The sequence below is a fragment of the Thalassophryne amazonica genome, chromosome 1 (assembly GCF_902500255.1).
Source record: "Thalassophryne amazonica chromosome 1, fThaAma1.1, whole genome shotgun sequence".
NCBI lineage: Eukaryota > Metazoa > Chordata > Actinopteri > Batrachoidiformes > Batrachoididae > Thalassophryne > Thalassophryne amazonica.
In genome coordinates, this window is record NC_047103.1 from 45,587,261 (window position 1) to 45,609,603 (window position 22,343).

At 40.1% G+C, this 22,343-nt stretch overlaps 1 protein-coding gene and 1 long non-coding RNA gene across 4 annotated transcripts in view; one reads left to right on the forward strand and one right to left on the reverse strand.

Annotated features, from left to right (window-relative positions):
* Positions 1-222: 222 nt before the first annotated feature.
* On the forward strand, positions 223-10,459 carry LOC117509327. Its single transcript, XR_004560380.1, has 3 exons — positions 223-391; positions 4,684-4,689; positions 10,448-10,459. It is a non-coding gene; the product is annotated as an uncharacterized LOC117509327 (long non-coding RNA).
* A 1,438-nt stretch (positions 10,460-11,897) lies between these two features.
* zbtb47b (zinc finger and BTB domain containing 47b) overlaps positions 11,898-22,343 on the reverse strand; it is a 67,827-nt gene continuing 57,381 nt past the window's right edge. For 2 of the 3 annotated variants that reach the window (XM_034168971.1, XM_034168966.1), the window contains 3 exons: positions 22,225-22,340; positions 17,614-17,758; positions 11,898-13,502 (listed from right to left, as the gene is read on the reverse strand). In XM_034168971.1, coding sequence (XP_034024862.1) covers positions 13,054-13,502; positions 17,614-17,758; positions 22,225-22,340 — 710 coding nt within the window. In that variant the 3' untranslated portion in view covers positions 11,898-13,053. The remainder of the gene's footprint in view (positions 13,503-17,613; positions 17,759-22,224; positions 22,341-22,343) is intronic. The other variant, XM_034168964.1, reaches the window with a different exon arrangement.

Here is a 22,343-nt window from a genome sequence, read left to right on the forward strand (position 1 = left end):
ATAAAAAAAAAATCAACTATGTAACAATGTTTAGCAGACATACTTTGCCCTAGAACAGAGACATCGCTGTCTCTGTCAAATACGTGCTGATGATAGTTTCACAGTCCCACGTCTCCTCTGGAGCCTCCACGACCAGAGTCTCCATCTCCTCTTCCTCATCCATCAAACCATCTTAGACCCACCATACAAACTTTCACATATAAAAAAAATAAACAGCTTATTCTCAAACATTCGTTCCCCAATTTCATATATGAGCTTATTGCCAAAATTTGGGTAGATACATTAAAAACTGCTTCTGAAAAGAAATTAATCTTCCTCGTCAAAGAGCCACACTTAGAAGATGAAAGTCTTCTACTAGCACCCTTTGGGAAAACTGGTGCTGTGATTTGACGTTATACAGAGCAACTAATTTGAATTGTAGAATTCTAAGTTTGGAGCACATCACTGTTAATACTGGGCAGTGTTACATCTCTTTTATCCGTATTAAAGAAAACACTAAGCATGGATGACGCTAACTGTTAGCATAATCCATGCTAGCATCAAAGCTATTAATGGCGCATTCACTTGTCGGCAGTGTGCGCAAGGTGTTCAACAGGATGTTTCACTGTTATCAATGTGAAAACAACCAGAAATGGTGCCACTGCTGACCGTACGAGCGGCACCTCGAGCACTGCAATGCAGCAGCAAAAGTTTAATAGTTTTATCGCAGTGACACAGTTTTCATTCAGATAAACAGGAATGACTTGTGTAATGTAGGTGTAACATTACCAAAATTCAAATCTTTGAAAACATAGCAATCTAGAGCTTCCCATTTTAATTAAATGTGCAAAACATTAAAATGTTTGTGCATGCCCAAATTTATTTTCAGTCACATAATGCAAAAAAAAAAAGCACCTGTCTGCCACTGCAAATGACAGTGATTCTACTATTCTCAAGGTCGGCACCATGTCACTTCTGCAAATTGGCCAATCCGAAGGCGAGAATTCATGCTTCCCGACTGGTCGCTCGGTAACATCACACTCGGGCTGTATGCTGTTTTATTGAAATCAGACTTTTTTTTTATTGTCTCTAGCTTGCTTCTAACGGCCAGCTGACAGCTATCACTGCCTCAAACGGTGAGATTTATGTACACTAAGATGACCTGAAATGAACCAATATACATTCAATTGACGTTATTGATGAGTCTGACCCCTTTGAAAAGTGACCAAATTACATGTATTTGTATTGAGCTCGGCAATGTTTTCACAGAGAAAACCCGCCCCTTCAGGTTAAATGCCCGGATGGCCGACCTTGAGAATAGCAACAGGAAAGTGTTGTTCTAGCATCAGTTTGTGAATGCACCATTAGCGAAAACCGTGGACAGCGTCATACTTTAATACGGCTCATCATCAACAACCAAGTGCGCCATGTCCATGTAACAATAAGTAGTATAAATAGTGGCACACACCAAACTTGGAAATCTGACAATTCCCTAAAAACTTTCATTTCCGCTGATGGAATATTAGAGATCATTGCTAAAAATAAAATAAAATAAAAAAAAACAGTCATATTTTCAATTCATTTCTGTAAGGGGAGCAAGGACACAGAACAACTGAACCTAAAAACAACCACACTGGTAATCCCATGAGCCCTCTGTCCCTCTGTCCTCAATGAATAACTAACACTTGCCAAACCACTATCAGACCCTCATAATAGTTCAGGGGCAGGTCCAACAACCCTTTGGCAGCAAAACTGGCAAATTTAAAATAAAATCTACCTAAGAATACAGCTCACATACACTGTGCAAAACTCGCTCCTCAGTGACGACAACATGCGTAGCATCAAACATTAAACCCAGTCATAATTCTAATATTCTGTTCTTCAGGGTGCACAAATGTGAACTATTTACTGGTGCCTGATGATGTCTACGGGCATCTTTGCAGCTGAATTTAGGAAAGATTTATTTGCTAAATAACTCGAAAGAAAGAATTAATATACAGATTGTGTTTGGCATTCTGTTTGGATTTAGTCTTTCATAGCCGCTCACTTTCTATAAATCCTCTTTATGTTGTATCATATGTTGGAAGTAATATCACGAGTATACGATGATGACATTTCCTTAATGTTACTCTTTTGGCACAGTGAGCAGACGTCACTGTAACATTATCTTATTGCCAGGAGATATTTTATGTTGAAGGGTTTCACCAAACACCACATCTTTTATGTGCAAAATCTGCTGACAATGATTCTTACAGTGCACACTACAATGTTGTGATTTCCTGTAATTTTTGTGTCATCGGTATGATAAGACAAAAAGAGATAAGAACCTATTTTTCTGCCATCTGCAGGTTCCAATCCGATGTGAACAGAGCTGCAGGTTTAACAGCTGATCTAAAATATAAAGTGCTCACAATAATTAATATGATTGTTTTTATAATGACTCAAACAATTTGGCAACAATGATTTGATTTACAATTTTACAAAACAAAAACTATCACACATGGCATCTCCTCTGTTCTGAGCAGTCTAGTGAGATCTTGTACCAATTCCTCTGCAGGTATTGATTATGGTGGTTAGTGATCGGAATACAAACAGCCACAGGAAGGCGTCACAGCACAAAGCAGGCGGCTTACAAATGATCCACAAAGTTATTCTATAAAGCCAAACACAACACAGGTTCAGCTCTGCACCGAAATAACCGGCCGCAACCTCGACCAGAGGTCAGCGGTTCTCACAGAGAAAACAGTCATTTGTAATACTTTGACAATGGAGCAACACAAGGTTTGCGTCAATGACAGAACATTTTGATTTCAGGTTTAAACCTGTGAAAATGCCATTTTCGATCATACCTGTTTTTCATCTTGCAGCTGCATATTTTTTGTTACGGGCAGCCAAATTAAAAAGTGCATATATCAGTAGTATTAACTACTACTCCTCCTCAAATGCCACAATATGCTACAACGGTCTCAAAAAACAACCACAAAAAATAATCTCCTCCAAATATAAGGCAAACACAAAGTGCCCCCCCGAAAAAAAAAATTCAACTGGAACCACAGTGTTTCAGAGAGTGCTTCTTTAAACAAGCATAAGAGTCATCAAGGCCTAAAAATCATGTGTTTGTGTTGCAGTACTGGTGTCATGTACAATATTTACCCCGTATCTGTGCACACTGGTGGGACAAGCATAGGTACACTATAGCGTGTTACCATTCATGTGGCTTTGTTGGTGTGCCGAATGAACCCTGATATCTCGTTCCATCACTGCCTGGATGTCCCGATTGTTGTGAGTTAATAACGTCTGACCAGGGGGTGAGGTGGATCAGTGGTTACAGCACTGGTCCACCACCTGACTGGGACTGGCACCTGACGCTCCCCGCCTGCCCACCCTGCAGTAAAAGGGCACCTGACTATAAGTTGGGGAATGTCTAATACAGTGAAGTTTCTACCTGCATAGATGTAACTCACTGGCTTTGGAGATGTTTAACATGAAGGAAAAAAGAAAAAAAAAAATTTTATGCAATATGACGCAGTGTAATCCAGCAGTCCCAAACCGCATGTTTTGTCTAATCTCTTCTCCTTCACAGGAACCCGTTTCACACCAGGCAAAGCTGCTTTTACACTTTGATTTCCTTTCTCTACATGATCAAAGTGATGCTATAGTTTATAACCACATTTAAATGTTTGCGTTTCATTTCCCACGTGTTTTAAAGACTAGACCAAATGCCGCAGCTTGCGTCATGTGCTGGTGCCACGCTACGCTGCATCCACCTCACTACAGAACCTCCTTGGGTGCTGGTTGGCAACCACACAAGCGGAGAAGCAAAGGGGTAAATATATATTCAGGGCATAATACTTTCATACTGCACCCTGGATACAATTTCAATTTCAATTTAATTTCAATTTATTTTCCTTTATATAGCGCCAAATCACAACAGAGTTGCCTCAAGGCGATTCACACAGGTAAGGTCTAACCTTACCAACCCCAGAGCAACTGTGGTAAGGAAAAACTCCCCCTGAGGAAGAAACCTCAAGCAGACCAGACTCAGACTCAGGTTTGTAGCATGGCCTGCTTGGGCCATGCTACAAACATAAATTACAGAAATAATTCACAGACGAATATACAAGAATTGCTGTTGGTGCACAGGACAGGAGGGTCGCCAACACAAACACAACTCTCATCTCTGGATGGAGCTGCACCTTAAACAGAGAGAAAACAGAATCAGGCATCAGAAAGACAAAAATACTGTATAATATGCCAGCATTAATCAACAAGAAAAACAGAAGAAATACTAAGGTGACTGCCCAATAGCAATATTATACAACCTTCCTTGGAACGAGCAATGAGTGGGATAAATATTGCACAACACCAGCGGGGGGAGCTGTTTTTGAAGATATCCTACTGACAAACACCAGCGAATAGCCTTGGTGGACTTAGTAAAAATGTGCTCTTATCCTTCTTGAACTGTAATGGAAAACTTGTTCTTCTTTAGTGTTAGATTGAAGTTTAGCAAGTTGCCACAAGAGTCCAACAGTCATCAACTTTGTGACAACATTGGGCTGCCTTTCAGAAACCCTTCACGTACCACCAACAATTAAAAAGAAGAAGAAGAAGAAGAAGAAGAACCTTAGTGGGTTATAAAGCATTAGCAGCTGCCTCCTCAAACGGTTCCAAATGTTTGATTTGTCTCACCTTGTTTCTCGTAAGGCTAAAGTGGACTTAGGACAGCCAGGGCTAATTTCTATCTGGACCTTGTACAAAAAGCAGCACATCAAATTATAAAACACGTGTTTGACATGACAACATAAAAGAAACATCAAACGTACCATTATCAAATAAGTGATGTGGCCCTCACTGTTTAACCGGCAGTTCTTAGAAATACGCATAGCCGAGGTAAACTTAAGGTGCTCATGTGTTATTTTAGATAAACTGCTTAATATATTTAACAAAGCTTATCCACAAAGTCCAACTTCCAAGCCAGGATACATCAGGGAGCAACATTCAGTCGACTTTCTCAATGTAAACATGAAGAACTAATCACAAGAAGAACATCTTACACTATTTACACGTTAATGCTACATTAGAAGTAAGCTAGCAAACGCTAAAGTGAGCGGGAGTGCTTCGGTAGTGCACCAACTCTTCGGGAACTGACTGAAATGTCACAACTGGATTTTGATTTGACTTGTTCTGTTCCAGTAGATTTTTCCTTCGCGTCAGATTGAAAAGCGATTGCCAAAAGTGCACGTATATAGTGCTGCAAATTTAGAGAACGCCCACGATACAAATGTGTCACAAATTTTGTTAGGCTTCTTTGGAACACTATCATTAAAAAAAAAATAAAAAACAAGATTACAACTCACCCGCCCCACTGCCTCCAAACGCACAATTTTTCACCACCATGGTGTTGTTTTTGTTTAAAAACAGTAGACAGTCGCAATTTTAAAACAAAACACCATGGACAGGGTGCCATGTTCCCCAATTGTGACTGATTGTCCTTTTAAAGGGGTAATATTTCACTTTATGGTTCGCGGAGATATATTAAAGTTTGCCCCAAAAACTTGTTTGAAATAATGGAGCCTTGAAAGCGGCATGACAGATTTTGCTGCCATCTAGTACTTAGGTTTCAAACTGCAACCAAACCAACAACCCCACCTGCACCCTTCCTTACCACAGTGTGGATGACAGCCCGGACTGGCATCATGACGCGACATGAGGTGACTGAAGTTACACTGTTATGCTGGTTATAAACCTTTTCAGGCTATGAACCATGAGGGCTGGCACGCTAACCGGTTTTGCTGTCACTGTCTAGCTTTCACAGAATTTCAGAAATGTCTACATATCTGATGTGCATCTGACCAGCATCCTTTTTGAGAACACAGTTACAGGGTATTGAATTGTTTGCACTCTGGAACCTTACCACTAGATGGCGTCAAAAACTTTCATCCTTTTTTTGTTTTAAATAAAATAATAATAATCTTCAGGTCTGTTTCCTGTGTGTTACTTTAAGATGAAGGGGAATGTCTCCATCTCTCTCCAATAGACCACGTGGTTGTATTGCACAGACTGTCTCAGTGGGTGCGTCTCAAATACCAACACTGATACTCACAAAGGACATTACTTCAAAACTTTACATCACTTCCCTGTATGTTGGCTCACCAAGGACAGCTCAAAAACTTTACATTATTTCCAAAGAATTCAGCATGACTGCCCAATGTGAACAAACACCTCATGTATACATAATGTATAACCATCAGAACTCTCCAATCAGCTGTCTAGTCCATATTCAGGGTTGGGTAGGATTACTTTGAAATGTTATCCAAAAGTAATCAGATTACAAGTAATCCAAATGTATGTACATACATAAATGTAATCCACATGTATTCTTTCAAAGTAATCCTACCCAACCTTGTCCATATTCCTAGACATTGTTCACAGTACTACTTAACCACTGAGCAAAACAGAAGCTTGTCACCTTAAAAGATAGCTTCACTTTGTTCTTACATTTTATTACTGCTTTGGTTTGTCAGAAATGCATTTTGGAAAAATTAGTTTAAGAAGTTAATCCATGAATCCGAACTGGGCTGCTGATTAGGATTTTTGTTGTGGCTGTTGTTTAAATCATATCATATGCTCAAAATAGCAATTTGGTCTTTCAATGACCCATAATACAATGCGTGTTTGGAATAGCTGTGGTCGCAATGGCGGCAGTGTTAACGTTAACAGTTGTTAACATTAACATTGTTTTAACCTTAATTGCAAGTGTCAAAAGACCAGTACTTGAAAAAATAAAACCACAAACAGATTTTTGGATGTCAATGAATTTTATGAATGAACTCCATGAATTTAATTAAGTGCAACTTAACTCCTCAATGTGTCTTTTCTGCTCTGATTACTGCACACAGCAATAATTCCAAACACCTGCATTGTTTCAGAAAGCTTTAAGAGACTGATTTTCATACGCCTGTTCACACCTAAGCAGATGCAGGTTGACACTGGATTTATTCCATACACGCAAAACATCAGAAAATTAGTGGTTGAACACCAACTTAAGAAATATGGATAGATGTATTTGTAAGTAAGTTTATGTCAACACAGTGCCAGTTTTAGCTCATGTTAGCTCACGTTAGCTTGTTTCGCGCTGTCATACAAGCCTGTCTGACTAGTTCTGTAATTTATGTCTGTAGTATGGCCCAAGCAGAGGGTCACCCCTATGAGTCTGGTCTGCTTGAGGTTTCTTCATCAGAGGGAGTTTTTCCTTACCACTGTTGCTTTGGGGGTTGGTAAGGTTAGACCTTACTTGTGTGAAGCGACTTGAGGCAACTCTGTTGTGATTTGGCACTATATAAATGAAATTAAATTGAAAATAAATTGAAAATTGAAAATTGTTTGGTTAGCTAACCAGGCAGAAGTGACACTTGTTTACTAGTAGTTGAAACAGCTACCAGCCTTACTCCAACTTCACTGGACAGCAATGTTGAATCTTTGGTAAGTTTACAAGTAAACAGTACCTGTAGAACTGTAATTTTAGATGTGCATATAGCGTCATTTATAAGCAACAGGTTGGTAGTCATAATGTCCCAAGGTTCTTGAAATGGACCAAAATTTATACCTGGTGTACAGTTACCATTTGTAAATGTCAAAAATGCATGATTTTTGGCAGGCAGACATCTGGCCTCCCAGTACTAATATATAAAAATTTCGATTTTGAGAGTTTCACGGTTGTTGAGTTTTAGGACGTGGAAGGTTTTGTCATACAAAAGAAAAGCAATTTCTCTTGACAAGCACAAACTACAGTTGTGCCGAAATGCCAATACTAAAAAGTACAAGATAGCAATGCACAAAAATCGCAAATTAAAGAGCTGATAATACAGAATAAAGGTGAGTTTTACTCTAGTGTAACTTATACATATATGTGTTTTTCCTCTTCAAGAAGCATTTTTTGAAAGGTGCGACTTAGGCCCTGTCCACACGGAAACAGGTTTAGGCATAGCTGCGCAAGTTTTGAATCATATTTGCATTCCATCCACATGGAACCAGCGTTTTTGGTGGCTGAACATGATACACTTTGAAAACAGGTCCCCACAGTGGATAAATCTGAAAACGCTGCCTTCATGTCTTCATGTGGACAAGCAATACAGACCTTTTCTGAAATGATGATGTCATAGCCCTGCCTCTCTAACCTCAGCTGCTCATAATGAATGACATAACTGTTGTTGTTAACAGAGCAATTTAACATACTTTTTTGTCTTGGTGGATCATTAATGGGATTTATTTTCATCTTGATCAGAGCATCTGGTGTGCTCTGTGTCAGCCTGATCCCGTCAGATCTCAGAAGTTAAGCAGTGCAGGATCTGGTTAGTACTTGGATGGGAGACCTCTTTGGAACACCAGCGGCTGTGTGCGTTTCTCTAACACTGGAGTTGCGTCAGGAAGGGCATCCGGCGTAAAACTTGTGCCAAATACCAGTGCGGATCTGGCTGTATCCGCTGTGGCGACCCCAATCAAAAGAAAACGGGAGCAGCCGAATGGACAACAACAACATATGGTTCAAGCTGAGAAACACATCCGGATCAGACAAACACAAGGGGACTTCTTTAAAAAAAACAACGCAGTAGGTCAGATTAAGACTTTATATTTACTCAGTGTGTGAATGGTTTTAATATTTGCAACTGTATATGTCGGAACTGTATGAATGGTCGAAGATGTTATGCTGCACCTCTGTGTTTATGTGGACCATCCTGAAGAAAGATATTATTACCTCCGCCAAGGTTGTTATGTTTTCGGTCGCGTTTGTTTGTTTGTTTGTCTGTCAGCAGGATAACTCAAAAGTTTTGAATGGATTTTGATGAAATTTTGTGGAGTGGTTGGAAATGACAAGAGGAACAAGTGATTAAATTTTAGTGGTGATCCGGATCACGATCCGGATCCCGATGCTAACGCGTTAGCATGTCTATGGCATTTTCAATGTTAAAAGTTAGCATTAAGCAGTTGCGGCTGTCATCATGTTCGCGTGCATTTGTTTTCAAATTGTAATATTTCTTAAATTTATTTTTATTTATATATGTGTGACCCTATGGCCTTGTTTAGAGAAGTGTTTCATAAATGTTAAAAAATTCATATATTTGCAGTTTAGTTCAAATCAAATCAAATCAATTTTATTTATATAGCGCCAAATCACAACAAACAGTTGCCCCAAGGCGCTTCACACTGCAAGCCAAAAGCCACACAACAACCACAGAAAAACCCCAACGGTCAAAAACGATCCCCTGTGAGCAAGCACTCGGCGACAGTGGGAAGGAAAAACTCCCTTTTAACAGGAAGAAACCTCCAGCAGAACCAGGCTCAGGGAGGGGCAGTCTTCTGCTGGGACTGGTTGGAGCTGAGGGGAGAGAATCAGGAAAAAGACATGCTGTGGAAGAGAGCAGAGGTCAATTACTAATAATTAAATGCAGAGTGGTGCATACAGAGCAAAAAGAGAAAGAAACACTCAGTGCATCATGGGAACCCCCCAGCAGTCTAAGTCTATAGCAGCATAACTAAGGGATGGTTCAGGGTCACCTGATCCAGCCCTAACTACAAGCTTTAGCAAAAAGGAAAGTTTTAAGCCTAATCTTAAAAGTAGAGAGGGTGTCTGTCTCCCTAATCCGAATTGGGAGCTGGTTCCACAGGAGAGGAGCCTGAAAGCTGAAGGCTCTGCCTCCCATTCTACTCTTACAAACCCTAGGAACTACAAGTAAGCCTGCAGTCTGAGAGCGAAGCACTCTTTTGGGGTGATATGGTACTATGAGGTCCCTAAAATAAGATGGGACCTGATTATTCAAAACCTTATAAGTAAGAAGAAGAATTTTAAATTCTATTCTAGAATTAACAGGAAGCCAATGAAGAGAGGCCAATATGGGTGAAATATGAACTCTCCTTATGGTCCCCGTCAGCACTCTAGCTGCAGCATTTTGAATTAACTGAAGGCTTTTCAGGGAACTTTTAGGACAACCTGATAATAATGAATTACAATAGTCCAGCCTAGAGGAAATAAATGCATGAATTAGTTTTTCAGCATCACTCTGAGACAAGACCTTTCTAATTTTAGAGATATTGCGCAAATGCAAAAAAGCAGTCCTACATATTTGCTTAATATGCGCATTGAAGGACATATCCTGATCAAAAATGACTCCAAGATTTCTCACAGTATTACTAGAGGTCAGAGTAATGCCATCCAGAGTAAGGATCTGGTTAGACAACATGTTTCTAAGATTTGTGGGGCCAAGTACAATAACTTCAGTTTTATCTGAATTTAAAAGCAGGAAATTAGAGGTCATCCATGTCTTTATGTCTGTAAGACATTCCTGCAGTTTAACTAATTGGTATGTGTCCTCTGGCTTCATGGATAGATAAAGCTGGGTATCATCTGTGTAACAATGAAAATTTAAGCAATGCTTTCTAATAATACTGCCTAAGGGAAGCAGGTATAAAGTGAATAAAATTGGTCCTAGCACAGAACCTTGTGGAACTCCATAATTAACCTTAGTCTGCGAAGAAGACTCCCCATTTACATGAACAAACTGTAATCTATTAGATAAATATGATTCAAACCACCGCAGCACAGTGCCTTTAATACCTATGGCATGCTCTAATCTCTGTAATAAAATTTTATGGTCAACAGTATCAAAAGCAGCACTGAGGTCTAACAGGACAAGCACAGAGATGAGTCCACTGTCTGAGGCCATAAGAAGATCATTTTTAACCTTCACTAATGCTGTTTCTGTACTATGATGAATAGTATAGTTGAATAATAAATTGAATTTTGTCTCTTATTTGTTTTTGTCTATAAGCACATGCAATATCAATATCAGTGCTCAGATGACAGTAGCTTCTGGGAAAGGTGCAAGTTGCAATAAACTGTGATGCCAAGCGCTAAGGATACATGCTATCTAGTCACAGAAGATGAAACTTTTTTACTACTGAGCAAACATCATTGTTAGACTTTTTTAGGTTCAATGATTCCACGGCGTGTAGATGTTATGGTGTCAGTGACCCCATGGCCTTGGCGAAGATTTGCACTCTCTGAGTGCTTCTACTTATTATTATTATTAGTGTGCTACAATGTTTTAATATCACTAAGGGCGCAAAAACAAAGACTTTTCTTTTACCTACATGCGAATGTGAGGAGTGACATCTATACATATAATAAAATATCACCCGCACGATTAAAGTGCTGTTGTTGTTGCTGCTTTGGAGTAGAAGACAACCATCTGTGACTGTAGTAATAAAATATCTTTTACGTGTCTCTCTTGTTGGCCACCATGACTAACCGCCAGACACTGGCACTCATGTTTACACATTTGGCTACCTGTGCTGCTCATGTGACCTCATGAAATAGCGTAACATTCTGAGGAAATGTCCTTTGTGAGTGTTTTAGCAGGAGTCCAGATGGGCTTGTGTTACGTATGTCACAGTGCTCCGTTTCCAGCCTAAATTCTACTTACTGTAGAATTTCTACATGCACACTCGCAGAATTGTTGTTTAACATTAAACACCAACCATATTAAACTGTAAAAGGTAAACAAACAAATAAATTCAGGACAATATGACCCCTTTAAGAGATTTTGGAAGTTAGCCTATAATAAGGGTGCTAAAAAGATAAGATCTTATTCAGCAGCTATTTGTGCATATTTCTATGCTACACTCTTCTGCAAACAATTTTAATGATTTAATCTCAAAATGACGTGTAAATAACGCAACGTGAAGCTCAACGTGTATCTCGCCATATGAAATATTCAACTCTACGAATACATAGTAGCGCTGAGCATGTTAGTATTACTCAGAAAAAAGTGCAGTGTCGGCAGCACGGTGACTTAGTGGTTAGCACTGTTGCCACACAGCAAGAAGGTCGTGGGTTTGATTCCCACCTGTGGCCTTTCTGTGTGGAGTTTGCATGTTCTCTCCATGTTTGAGTGGGTTCCCTCTGGGTGCTCCAGCTTCCTCCCACATCCAAACACATGCTGGTTAGGTGGACTGGAAACTTTAAATTGCCATAAGTGTTCATGTGGGTATGAACATGTCTGTCTGTCTTTATGTGGCCCTGCGACAGACTGGCGTCCTGTCCAGGGTGTACCACGCCTCACGCCCTGTGACTGCTGGGATAGGCTCCAGCTCCCGCAGTCCCGCATTGGAGTGAGCGGTTGAAGACGAGTGAGTGAAAATTGCAGTGTCGCCTCAAAAGCAGATCTACAGGACGAGAGCATTTGCTTAATATAAGCAACCGAATCATCATCACCTGCACGCACAGGCCACTCCCAATCGCCTCACAACCTCGCCAATAACAAAACATGCCACGGCCCACACATGATCACAGCCACAAAGAAGAAAACAATTAGGACTACAATTTATATATATATATATCTATATGTCATTAGAATTACACATAAGGTGCAGTAATGGTTATAAATGCTGTATAACACGGTTTAACTACAACAGGTGAGCTAACAGGATTTGGTTACTGGCAATGCCGTATACAAGTATATGCTCAAAAAAAAATTCAGCTTTTGGTTATTGCTGGGTCACATCGGAACCACCTGCTACATCTGGTCAGAAAACCATCAAAAATAAATATCTTGTCTGGCCATGGTGCGGTTCTTGTTCGACTGATGACCCTCCTGCATGAGAATTCTTCCTGTCATCTTGAAAAAAATCTAAATCCAGATGCTGTAGTCAGTAAAAAAACAAAAAAACAAAACAAAACAAACCAATGCACTGTGCAAGGTTCTGGAGATGTGCGTGGCTTTGGAAAAGAATACCGGTACAAAGAAGCGTGGTGACGGCACGTCTATTCGGATGCTGAGGTTATCTATTGTTTTCAATAGAGTAAAAAATAGCTGTTTATTATTACGGTAGGTATTTTTATGAGGTCTCTGTTAGACCTCCAGCCAGACGTATCAGTGGCCACAGTCTGGCAATTTTCACGCAGAGGTTAAATGTCACTGAGGTGTGTGCTCTCCCCTTGCAGAAGGCCTTTCAACCAGTTTAAGCTCAAAGAAAAAGAAAAAAGTACCAAAGTGCTTTTGATGCTATGACGGTTTGTTAGTTGCTGGAGTTCATCCTACCATCAGAGAACAAGGGAGGCGGCGGGGGTAAATGTGGGGTGGGAGGCAGCCCCCCCATGGAGTGCAGCAAGGGGAGAGACAGCTGGGTGCTGTGGAGTGAGCGGGGGCTGGAGGCAGCAGCGGGCGTGGTCACCGAGGTCACAGGGCGCGCCATGCAAAGCTGGACCTGTCCGGAAGAGTCCACTGTAGGCGGGGCCAGGGACTGAGTGAGGGTGACTGGGTCGTTGTTGTTGTTGGTAACCACGGTGTTGCTGACGCGGAAGCATTTCTCCCTGTGGGCCTTGAGCATGTTGGAGAAGCGGAAGCGCTGGCCGCATACCTCGCACGGGTACGGCTTCTCTCCGGTGTGGGTGCGGCGGTGGCGCTTCATGTTGGGCCGGCTCGTGAAGCTTTTCCCGCAGATCTCACAGATGTACGGCTTTTCTCCTGCAGGGTGATGAAAGACAGAGATAGCTGATGGACACGCGTCACTCACACATTCAGTCTACATTGCAACATTTAAGCAGTGGTGGGCAGAGCTAACCAAAACGTTAGCTTCAGTAAACAAGTCAAGACAACTCTGGAAAGACGCGCTGATGCTGTGCTTTGCTGCATCCACAATACTACGGCATTAGCTTGGGTCATGGATGGCAACAACCAAGGCAGACAACCAGTCCACTCCCACATCTCTAAACTAACCATCTATCTGCCACAGCCAGGTGAAACGTGGACACCCCAGCGACTGGGGTCCTCAACTCTACTCACGCATATGCATACTGGATCATGCACAAAGAAACGTGCAATATGGCCAAAATGCCATAGCTGACGCTTCCTCTCTTAGGGCCTCATCACACATAGTACGAATGTGGCTGAACTGCACACAAAGCAGGAATCGTATGCAATACGTGTAAAATCGCAGCTGCTTCCAACGCCTCGTACACCTGTTGCTACAACTACTTCGCACACCAGCAGCTGAAAGACAGAGAGTGTCCTGTGAGAGCACATTCGATCCCTCTCACGGCAGGTGTTGGGTAAATTCCAGCTGACACACACGAACATCTAACACCGCTTGCTTGGCACTTAGAAAATGTGTGGCCATTCACACTATCATCATGAAAACAGTCAGCAGGCGATCACTTTCAAGCTGGATGTGAAATTTGTCTAAGTGCCCCACAACTGTGGAGTTGCCAAGTACACATGTGGCGTGCCAGAGTGTCAGCTCCCCCCACAACACATGTGCATGTGTTTCATGCCCCCGCCCCCCCGCTCACCCCCCAACACCTGGTGTGCTTGTGGTTTGCGCTTGTGGTTTGCGCTCCCAAGGTGTCACTCTGGTGACACCTTGGTCTGCTGGGGGGAGCGCATGGCTGCCAACAGCAGCAGCTGTTGACATTTGTGGTCCTGGACATCACAGCTGCAGAACACATACCGTGCTTTGACAGACGGGACCTTAGTATCCACTGTGACGCGAGTGTGTGCGAGTGCTGTCCTTACGTGGAAATACATAAAAACATATGTCGCTTTTGTGACAAGATGGAGAGCACGCACAGCGCGCAGATTGACAGGCTGTCCCAGCTGAAATGGACAGTCAGTTCATGTGGACATGCAGCAGGCAATCTGAAAGTCACATCTGCCTGACAGGACACACGTGTTGGTTGTTTTTGAGGGTGTTTGTTGGGAAAATGATCATTCCTCTACATTGATTACAGATTTTGCAGCGGGTCTGTAATCAGCCGTTTCTGCAGCACGACTCCACTTTGAAGTGTGAACCAATGAAGCAATGCTTCAATCCACTGGCTTGAGGGTTCTTTGATTTGCTGCTCTTCAGAAGCGGCAAGTCCACTTCTTAACCCCTCTCAAAGGCATTAAAATATCGTGAGTCACTTTTGTGTGGATTAAAGTCACTAACTGGGACTCTTGTCTTGTTGCAGTCAAGAAACGAGAATTGTCCTCCGTTTTCCATTGGCACAGCTTCAAATGCTGCGTGGCTCTCTGCCGAGACAGAGTCTGGTCGGAATTAATAACTTCAAAATGAATCGCCGTTTTAAATAAAATGACACCTCTTTACAAACGTTGTAATACAGACATGAAACTACAATCGACTAAAATGTTTTTTCATCCCAAAATGAGACGTACTGCATTCTTTATAAATTACATCCTGATGTGCAGCGCAGACAGCTGAAAGAGCTCAGCTCAGATGTATGGAAAGACATTCATGCCAACAGTGTCTGAAAGAAAATGCTTTTGACAAAAACTACAGATTTTGTTTATTCCTATTTATGTCCGGAGTTTAAGGAGCCAGTCACCAATTTCAGATTTATTTAGTTTATGTCTCAATAAAATGTTGTTCAGTTTCAATTCAATTTCAATTTAATCAACTTATAAAGCGCCAAATCACAACAAAAGCCATCTCAAGGCACCTCACACAGAACAGTTCAACATAAAACATTTAAATAAATACATAAAAATCAAATACATAATTAAAAACAGAAGTAAAAGAATAAAACACATAAAAAAATAAAAACTATTCATAAGAAAGAGAATAAAAATAGGTTTTAAGTCTTGACTAAAAAATGTCCACGGACTCTGACTGTCTCACGGTCGCAGGAAGACCGTTCCACAGAGCAGGTGCATGATCAGAAAAAGCTCTTTGACCCGCAGACATAAAAAACCTGTAAAGCCTACTTTTAGTACACAAAAATTCACAAGAGGTATCGATAAGGGAATTGATAAGGAATCAGATCAATAAGCGGAATCGATAATGGTATCGATATCGATAAAATCTTAGCGATACCCATCCCTACTAATTATACAGCTGGTTTTCATTTTATTTTTCTCCACATCAGCGGTGCAATGTGGTGCAACACGTCCCAGCTGCTCGCACTGTGTTTGTGCACGTGCACGATGGTTCGTGGGTCCCCATTGCGTGTTTGGTTCATGGATTTTCTTCCGGTTTCTGCGTCTTTCCTGTTTTGTGTGAAGGGGCCCTCAGTAACTGCTTGTGTGATACAAAGGCATTCCAGTGGTACCCAAGGATCGTTCGAAGAGACATAGTACCAAAGACATCCAGTCGCCACCTTCAATCACTGGTTAGCGTCCAAGTATCACAACTGTAAAGACAGGCAGCACCAGGACCCTAAAGACTTGGACCTTCGTTTGCCTACAAAGATATTGGCATCACCAAACACCTGCATCCACTGCCCTTATGACTCCACAAGCTCTTCCCAAGACCCTCTTGATCTCAAAGGCCAAAGACCCAGAGACGTGTATGTCACTGCCGAGATAAGTCGATGTCTCTGGAAACATTCAATCAACGCTATTCTGCTTATTCAAAAGTTAACAGTGATAACACTAAGCTAAAACATTTACCTGAAGCTATTGTTAACCACTAATTTTTATTACATGAATTTACCTTTTGCATGGATTTTGGCAATCAGACATTGACAGCTGAAATTTGAACATGATGTAGCATAGACACGGAGCTTTCCAAAAATCCATAGTTAACCAATCGCATGTTGTGTCCATCAGTGTGCCAGATGGCCAAACCTATATACACCTGATTTATGGATATAAGAGGTTATTGTCCAGGAAATGGATTTTTATATAACCTCCAAGAGGAACAAACATAGGACTTTATGGTTTACCAACATTTTTCACTTTCACACCTTATTCAAACAAATGTTAGGAGACATAATGAAATTTAGCAGAAATCAATTGGTCCAAAAATAGTTTTCAAGGTTTTCTAAAAAACTAAAACACCTATGAAAAAGTTAGCTTAGCTAATTAGCAGTTAGCTGAACTGTGCCCACTCCTGCATTTAAGCACTTTCACACCTGAAAGTTCAGACCAAGGTTGGGTTCCTTTTGGTTTGGTTTCACATTATAATTATATGAGTACACCAAAGTACATGAAAAAATGTAACAGACTTTAAAATGGATGTTTTGCTTTTTTCATTAACTAATAAATTATGTTGCCTTTGGCTGCGAGCGCGGCATCCACACACTACGACACCACTTGCCATCAAAAGTTAAAAATTTACAACTTTTACTCCCTGTCACAGCAACAACTAACCAGTTGTTTTGTCTTTAACAAGGATAAAAGGCAGAATGAGAGATGGACTATTGAACAAGAGTCACCAGGAGGTGGCATATCCCCCGGTCCCTACAAATCCGTAATCGACTGGTGTTGGGGGAATCACCCAAGTACACCCTTATGCTAAATATGAATGAAATTGGTCACCTGGTTCTTGAGATATCATGTTATCAAGGGTGGCAATCACAATATGTTGAATATCTTGCTGTGACCTTGAAATTAACCCCAAGGTCAGCATAACCAACTAGTGTCGGGGGATCACCCAAGTATACCCTTGTGCTAAATATGAATGAAATTGGTCAATTGATTCTTGAGATATCGCGCTAACAAGAGAACACGGACGTACAGATGGACAGACAGCTATATCCCCCATATTTCATACTGGGGGATAAAAAGCACCATAAAAGATATACAGCCTCTAAAAATGACAAATAAATCAGCAGAAGCACCACAACAGGTGACTTACCAGTGTGTGTCTTCATGTGTTCATCAAAGTACTGTTTCATGTTGAAGTCCTTGCCGCACCACTGGCACATGAACTGCTTGTGTCCGATGTGGATGCTCATGTGGGAACGTAGCTGATATTTGTACTGGAAACGCTCGTTACAGTTCTGAAATGGTACAAATGACTTTTTTTCTTAGATAACATTGTTCGGTAAAGAATTTTTGCTTTGACAAAAATACAATTGATGGTAATCTGTAAATGTAAAAAAAAAAAAAAAAAGGAAAAAAAAGGAAAAGATCATATAAAATTTTAAAATGGAAGAAACCTTTTTCTTGTTAAAAATAAGTTCAGTCATGCAACAGTTCACTAATGTTGGAATATAAATACTTATATTTCTAATATCTTTCACTGATGGAAGTGTTTGTCAGCTTCTGACTAAAAACAGGATTCAAGTCACATCGTAATAAGATGTTACAGGAAAAATGTGCATATTACAAAAACAACATGAATATCCTGTGTCTTTTGACTCTCTGCTGAAAATAAAATCTAATTTATTTACAAACTATTGAAAGAAAATGAGACAAACAGCACAACTTTTGACTGTTGCATCACAACTTATACACCTTCATGGTGGCCTGACACTTAAAACGCAGATGTGAAATTTCAGCTACAGTTTTCCAGAAGGCACATGGGAGACTCGGGTATAGATTCAGTACATTTTCCTTCTCTGAAAACCTTCTATAACTAATGATGCAACAGACAAATGCTGCACTATGCAGTTTCTCTAATCACAGCCACAGAAGCCTGTAACTCCTTCAGGGTTTCTTGGATGTCTTGGTGGCTTCCCTCACTGAGTTTTTGAGAACTGCTTAATCTAAAGAGATTTACCATATAGCACCAACCTGTTTATATTTCTGAATGACTGATGTACCAGTCAAATGTTTGGACACATTTTTCCATTCAACTGACTTGTCTAAATGAAAAACCGGCTGGAAAAGTGAGGATTTATATATAATGGTTGTTATATTTATATTATGTTCAATTACAATAAAGTTTGTCAATTAAGTTTATGCTACATTCACATTTTGATTGTTTAATTTCAATGCATTGTGGTAGTATACAGAGACAAAAATACAAAGATTGCGCCCAGTCCAAATACTTATGGACCTGACTGTAACTTAGAAAACAATTGCATGATTTGTACATTGAATTGCTCAAACACAGATTGTTGTGTGTTTTTCCGCTGTGTCAACGAACAGATGCAGGGTAGGAGACAACACCTCCACCAAACTTTGAGGTGAGAGGTAAAATTTATTTCAAGCATTGCAAATATCTTTAAAAAATATATGAGTATATAATTAGAATGAGGAGAAAGACATCTGTAATGGATCTTGAGCATCTCGTATGTGAACTGGCTGAAGAACCTTTTGAGATGTTCTCTTTAAAATGGTATGATGGAGGTTTTGCCCCCATCTATGTTGAGATGTCAAATTGCAACCAAGACAACGGTGCTTTCCAGTTCTTCTTGGAGGTCCGAATTTTCCTGTTGCACCCCTGAGGAACACCCCCTGAAGTCAGAATTCCAACTCGTTTGAACTCCACATACAGAGTTCACAACTCAAGACGGCTCCTCCAAGCATCAACAGCTACGAAAGCTTTAGTTTTAACTGTTTATAGCACTGCTGTCTTTTTGTGTCCAGTTTAATAAATCATGCACATGAGGCATGTGAATCTCATCACTGACGATTCTATACGCACCTCAATACACTACCAGCCATACAATACATATAGCGATACATGACGATACCGACTATACGATGTGATACAATTCACCCCTGCTCCCGATTCGATGTGATTTGATATGTATTTGATGCCGATTCAATTACTCACAATGTGATACGATAAGATTCAACATGATGCAAAAAATTAGACCAAAAACCTAAATAGAAAATAAAAAGCTGCAATTCAGTATGGTACTATAGTATTATTCTTCTTCTTCTGATTCTACTAGGGGCAGAGGATTTGTTTTACTCCTTATAAGCAGCAAATTTGCCAGATGCAACATTAAGGAACAGGAATCAGCTCCCTCATATTTGGAACCAATTTCATCACACTATCAGAACTTAGTACAGTAAATAATAAAACAACATCATTCTCAATGAGTGACTGAAAGTGAGTCACTCACTGACAGAGTACCGCCTTGGCAAAAGTAATATGAGATACATTTCTTACCAGTTTTGCCGGAGCTCGGTTTACAATCTGCGGCCGCTTCGATATCGGTTAGCAGCACGGCATTCTTTACAAACAACCTGTGTCTTGTCAAGTTTCCCATCATTTTAAAAAAGCCAAAGTACCTCCATACGGCTGATTTAAATGTTTTAGGTGCGTCAAAAATCTCTTCTGTCTGCTTGCTATTGTTCTTGCAGACCTGCATGTTTGTTGTGGTAGAAATGCGCTTTCTGGATTCTGTCCGTGTTCAAAACAAAATGTGGAGCAGTGATGGTGGATTCAACATGCCTCGGAAAAAAAAAAATCATTTGCAAGCACGCAGCGAGCGATGCATCACGATGCATCACGATGCATCACGATGACAACTGAATCGATGCACACTGAATGAATCGATACACTCACATCGTGCACCTTTGTATCTAGATACCGATTCATATCGATTAATCTCTCCATGCCTAATGCACATGGTACCGTCTTACTGCAGTTTGTGGACATGTTACTACGGTGTTTTTATGTATGAAATGCCATGTAATGTGTTGTTTGTCAACTGTTGCTGCTAATATTGGCTAACCTGGTAGGTGTTGCTAACAGTGACTGCTCTACAAATTGAGCATAAAATGAAAATTTATGTAAATATATGTTGATATGTATAATGCAAGGTGTGTGTTTATATAGGTATGTATGATCTCAAAACGTTTTATTTATTCTTGTCTGCACAGCCGAAAATAATACATGTGAAAGGGGGTAGAAAATATAAGTTTTACTTCATCCTACTCCCTTTGAGTAATGTATGGACTCTAAAAGATGAATGTGCGCAATACATAAATGTTTTTAACTTGCTCAAATAAATAAATAAAAAAAAAACAACACTTGGAATTGAATAAAGTGTGACTGATTAAGTTGTGTGAATCACTAGACTTTTGCGTTGGGTTTGTGCTCATTTAAGCCTTAGCAATCAATCGTTAAACTCTGCTGCAGAATTTTTTTTTTATATAAAATTGTAAAAAGCTTTTCTTCATCAAAGTTTGAAAGCAGATTTTAACTTTGAAAGAGCAAATTTGAAAGTGGAAATAGTCCAGGTTAAAGTTTTGCTCAAATAAGATTATTAAAGGAGTCATACAGTGCAAAACCCATATATTACCATTCAAAGGGTGAAAAATGCTGTACTGGGTCATGTTGTTAACCCCTACGACCTACACCCACTATGAGAACATAATTACAGGCTTTTGGACTACAGGAAATCTGAAACTTTAGATGAAGTCGAAAACACAGTGACAGCACTTTAAGCAATGAAGTTGGAGGTGGTTTTCTTTTCGCCCTTGTTTGTTTGTCTGTTTGTGAACAGTGTGGAGCCCATAATTTTTCATAGACTGTTATGAAATTTTTACTGAAGATTCATATCCTGATAGGCAAGAACTGGTTCAATATTCAAGGTCATATGTCAAAGGTCAAAGTCAAGAAAAAGCTTGGAAAAATGCCTATCTTTAACACAGGACCAATTTTTTAAAAATTCATAACTCTGTCAGAAAACATCAAATTTCTTTCAAATTGGACAGCATTATGTAGGATGTTATCCTGTATTGCGTGTGATTCAGATCTGATCCAGATCACAGATTTCATGGCCATTTAAAGGTAACATTGAAAACCCCATTTAATGTATATTTTACATTATATCTTAAACAAACATGCCCCAATCACTCTTATATTTGAAAGTGAGGTGCAGACTGGCACTCACTATCACCTGACAAAGTTTGATCTGGATTGTGGATATAGTGGACATTTGAATTTAATATTAAAAAGTCAATTTTGTACATTTTTGCATTCTATCTCAATCAAAAGTGCCGCAACCACTCTCATTTTTCTGTTATGGATTTAACTACGAGTACACCACCAAAATTGGATAGAGGTTCCAATTTTATATCTGTTTGTCTATTTTCCAGTTATCAGTCAGAAACCAAGTGCCAAAAAGCAATGACAAATTGTGCATAGCAAAGATAACCAATGTTCTGTGAAAATTATCTGAAAAAGAATTCAGAAACCAAAAAAGTTGAAAAAACAAACAAACAAAAAAAACACCTGACCATACCACAAAGAAACCCCTTTGATTCAAGTGTATGAACTAAATCCATACTCCTGACTTGATCACAACTAATTTGGCTTATGAAAAGCCTCTTCTAGCAGGACTTTGATCTTGAAACGTTTTTCAAAGTAAAATTTTTTGGAATTAGAAACTAGTTTTGGCGGAGGCTTGTGATCTAGGAGCGTGGTGCTCTATTTTTATATGCAAAGGGATTCATGACAGAATCCTAAATGACTCTCGGGTTATCTTAACAGTCGTGTGTTTGCTAAAAACTCTTGGTGTGAGCTGCATGAAGAGAAACGGTTTATGAACGGAGCTCAAACCTCACACTTGAAGGGTTTCTCTCCAGAGTGCTGCAGAGAGTGAACCTTCAGAGACATGCTGCGCTTGAACGACTTCCCACAGGTCTCGCAGGTGAATGGCATGTCCTTCGTGTGGGCTG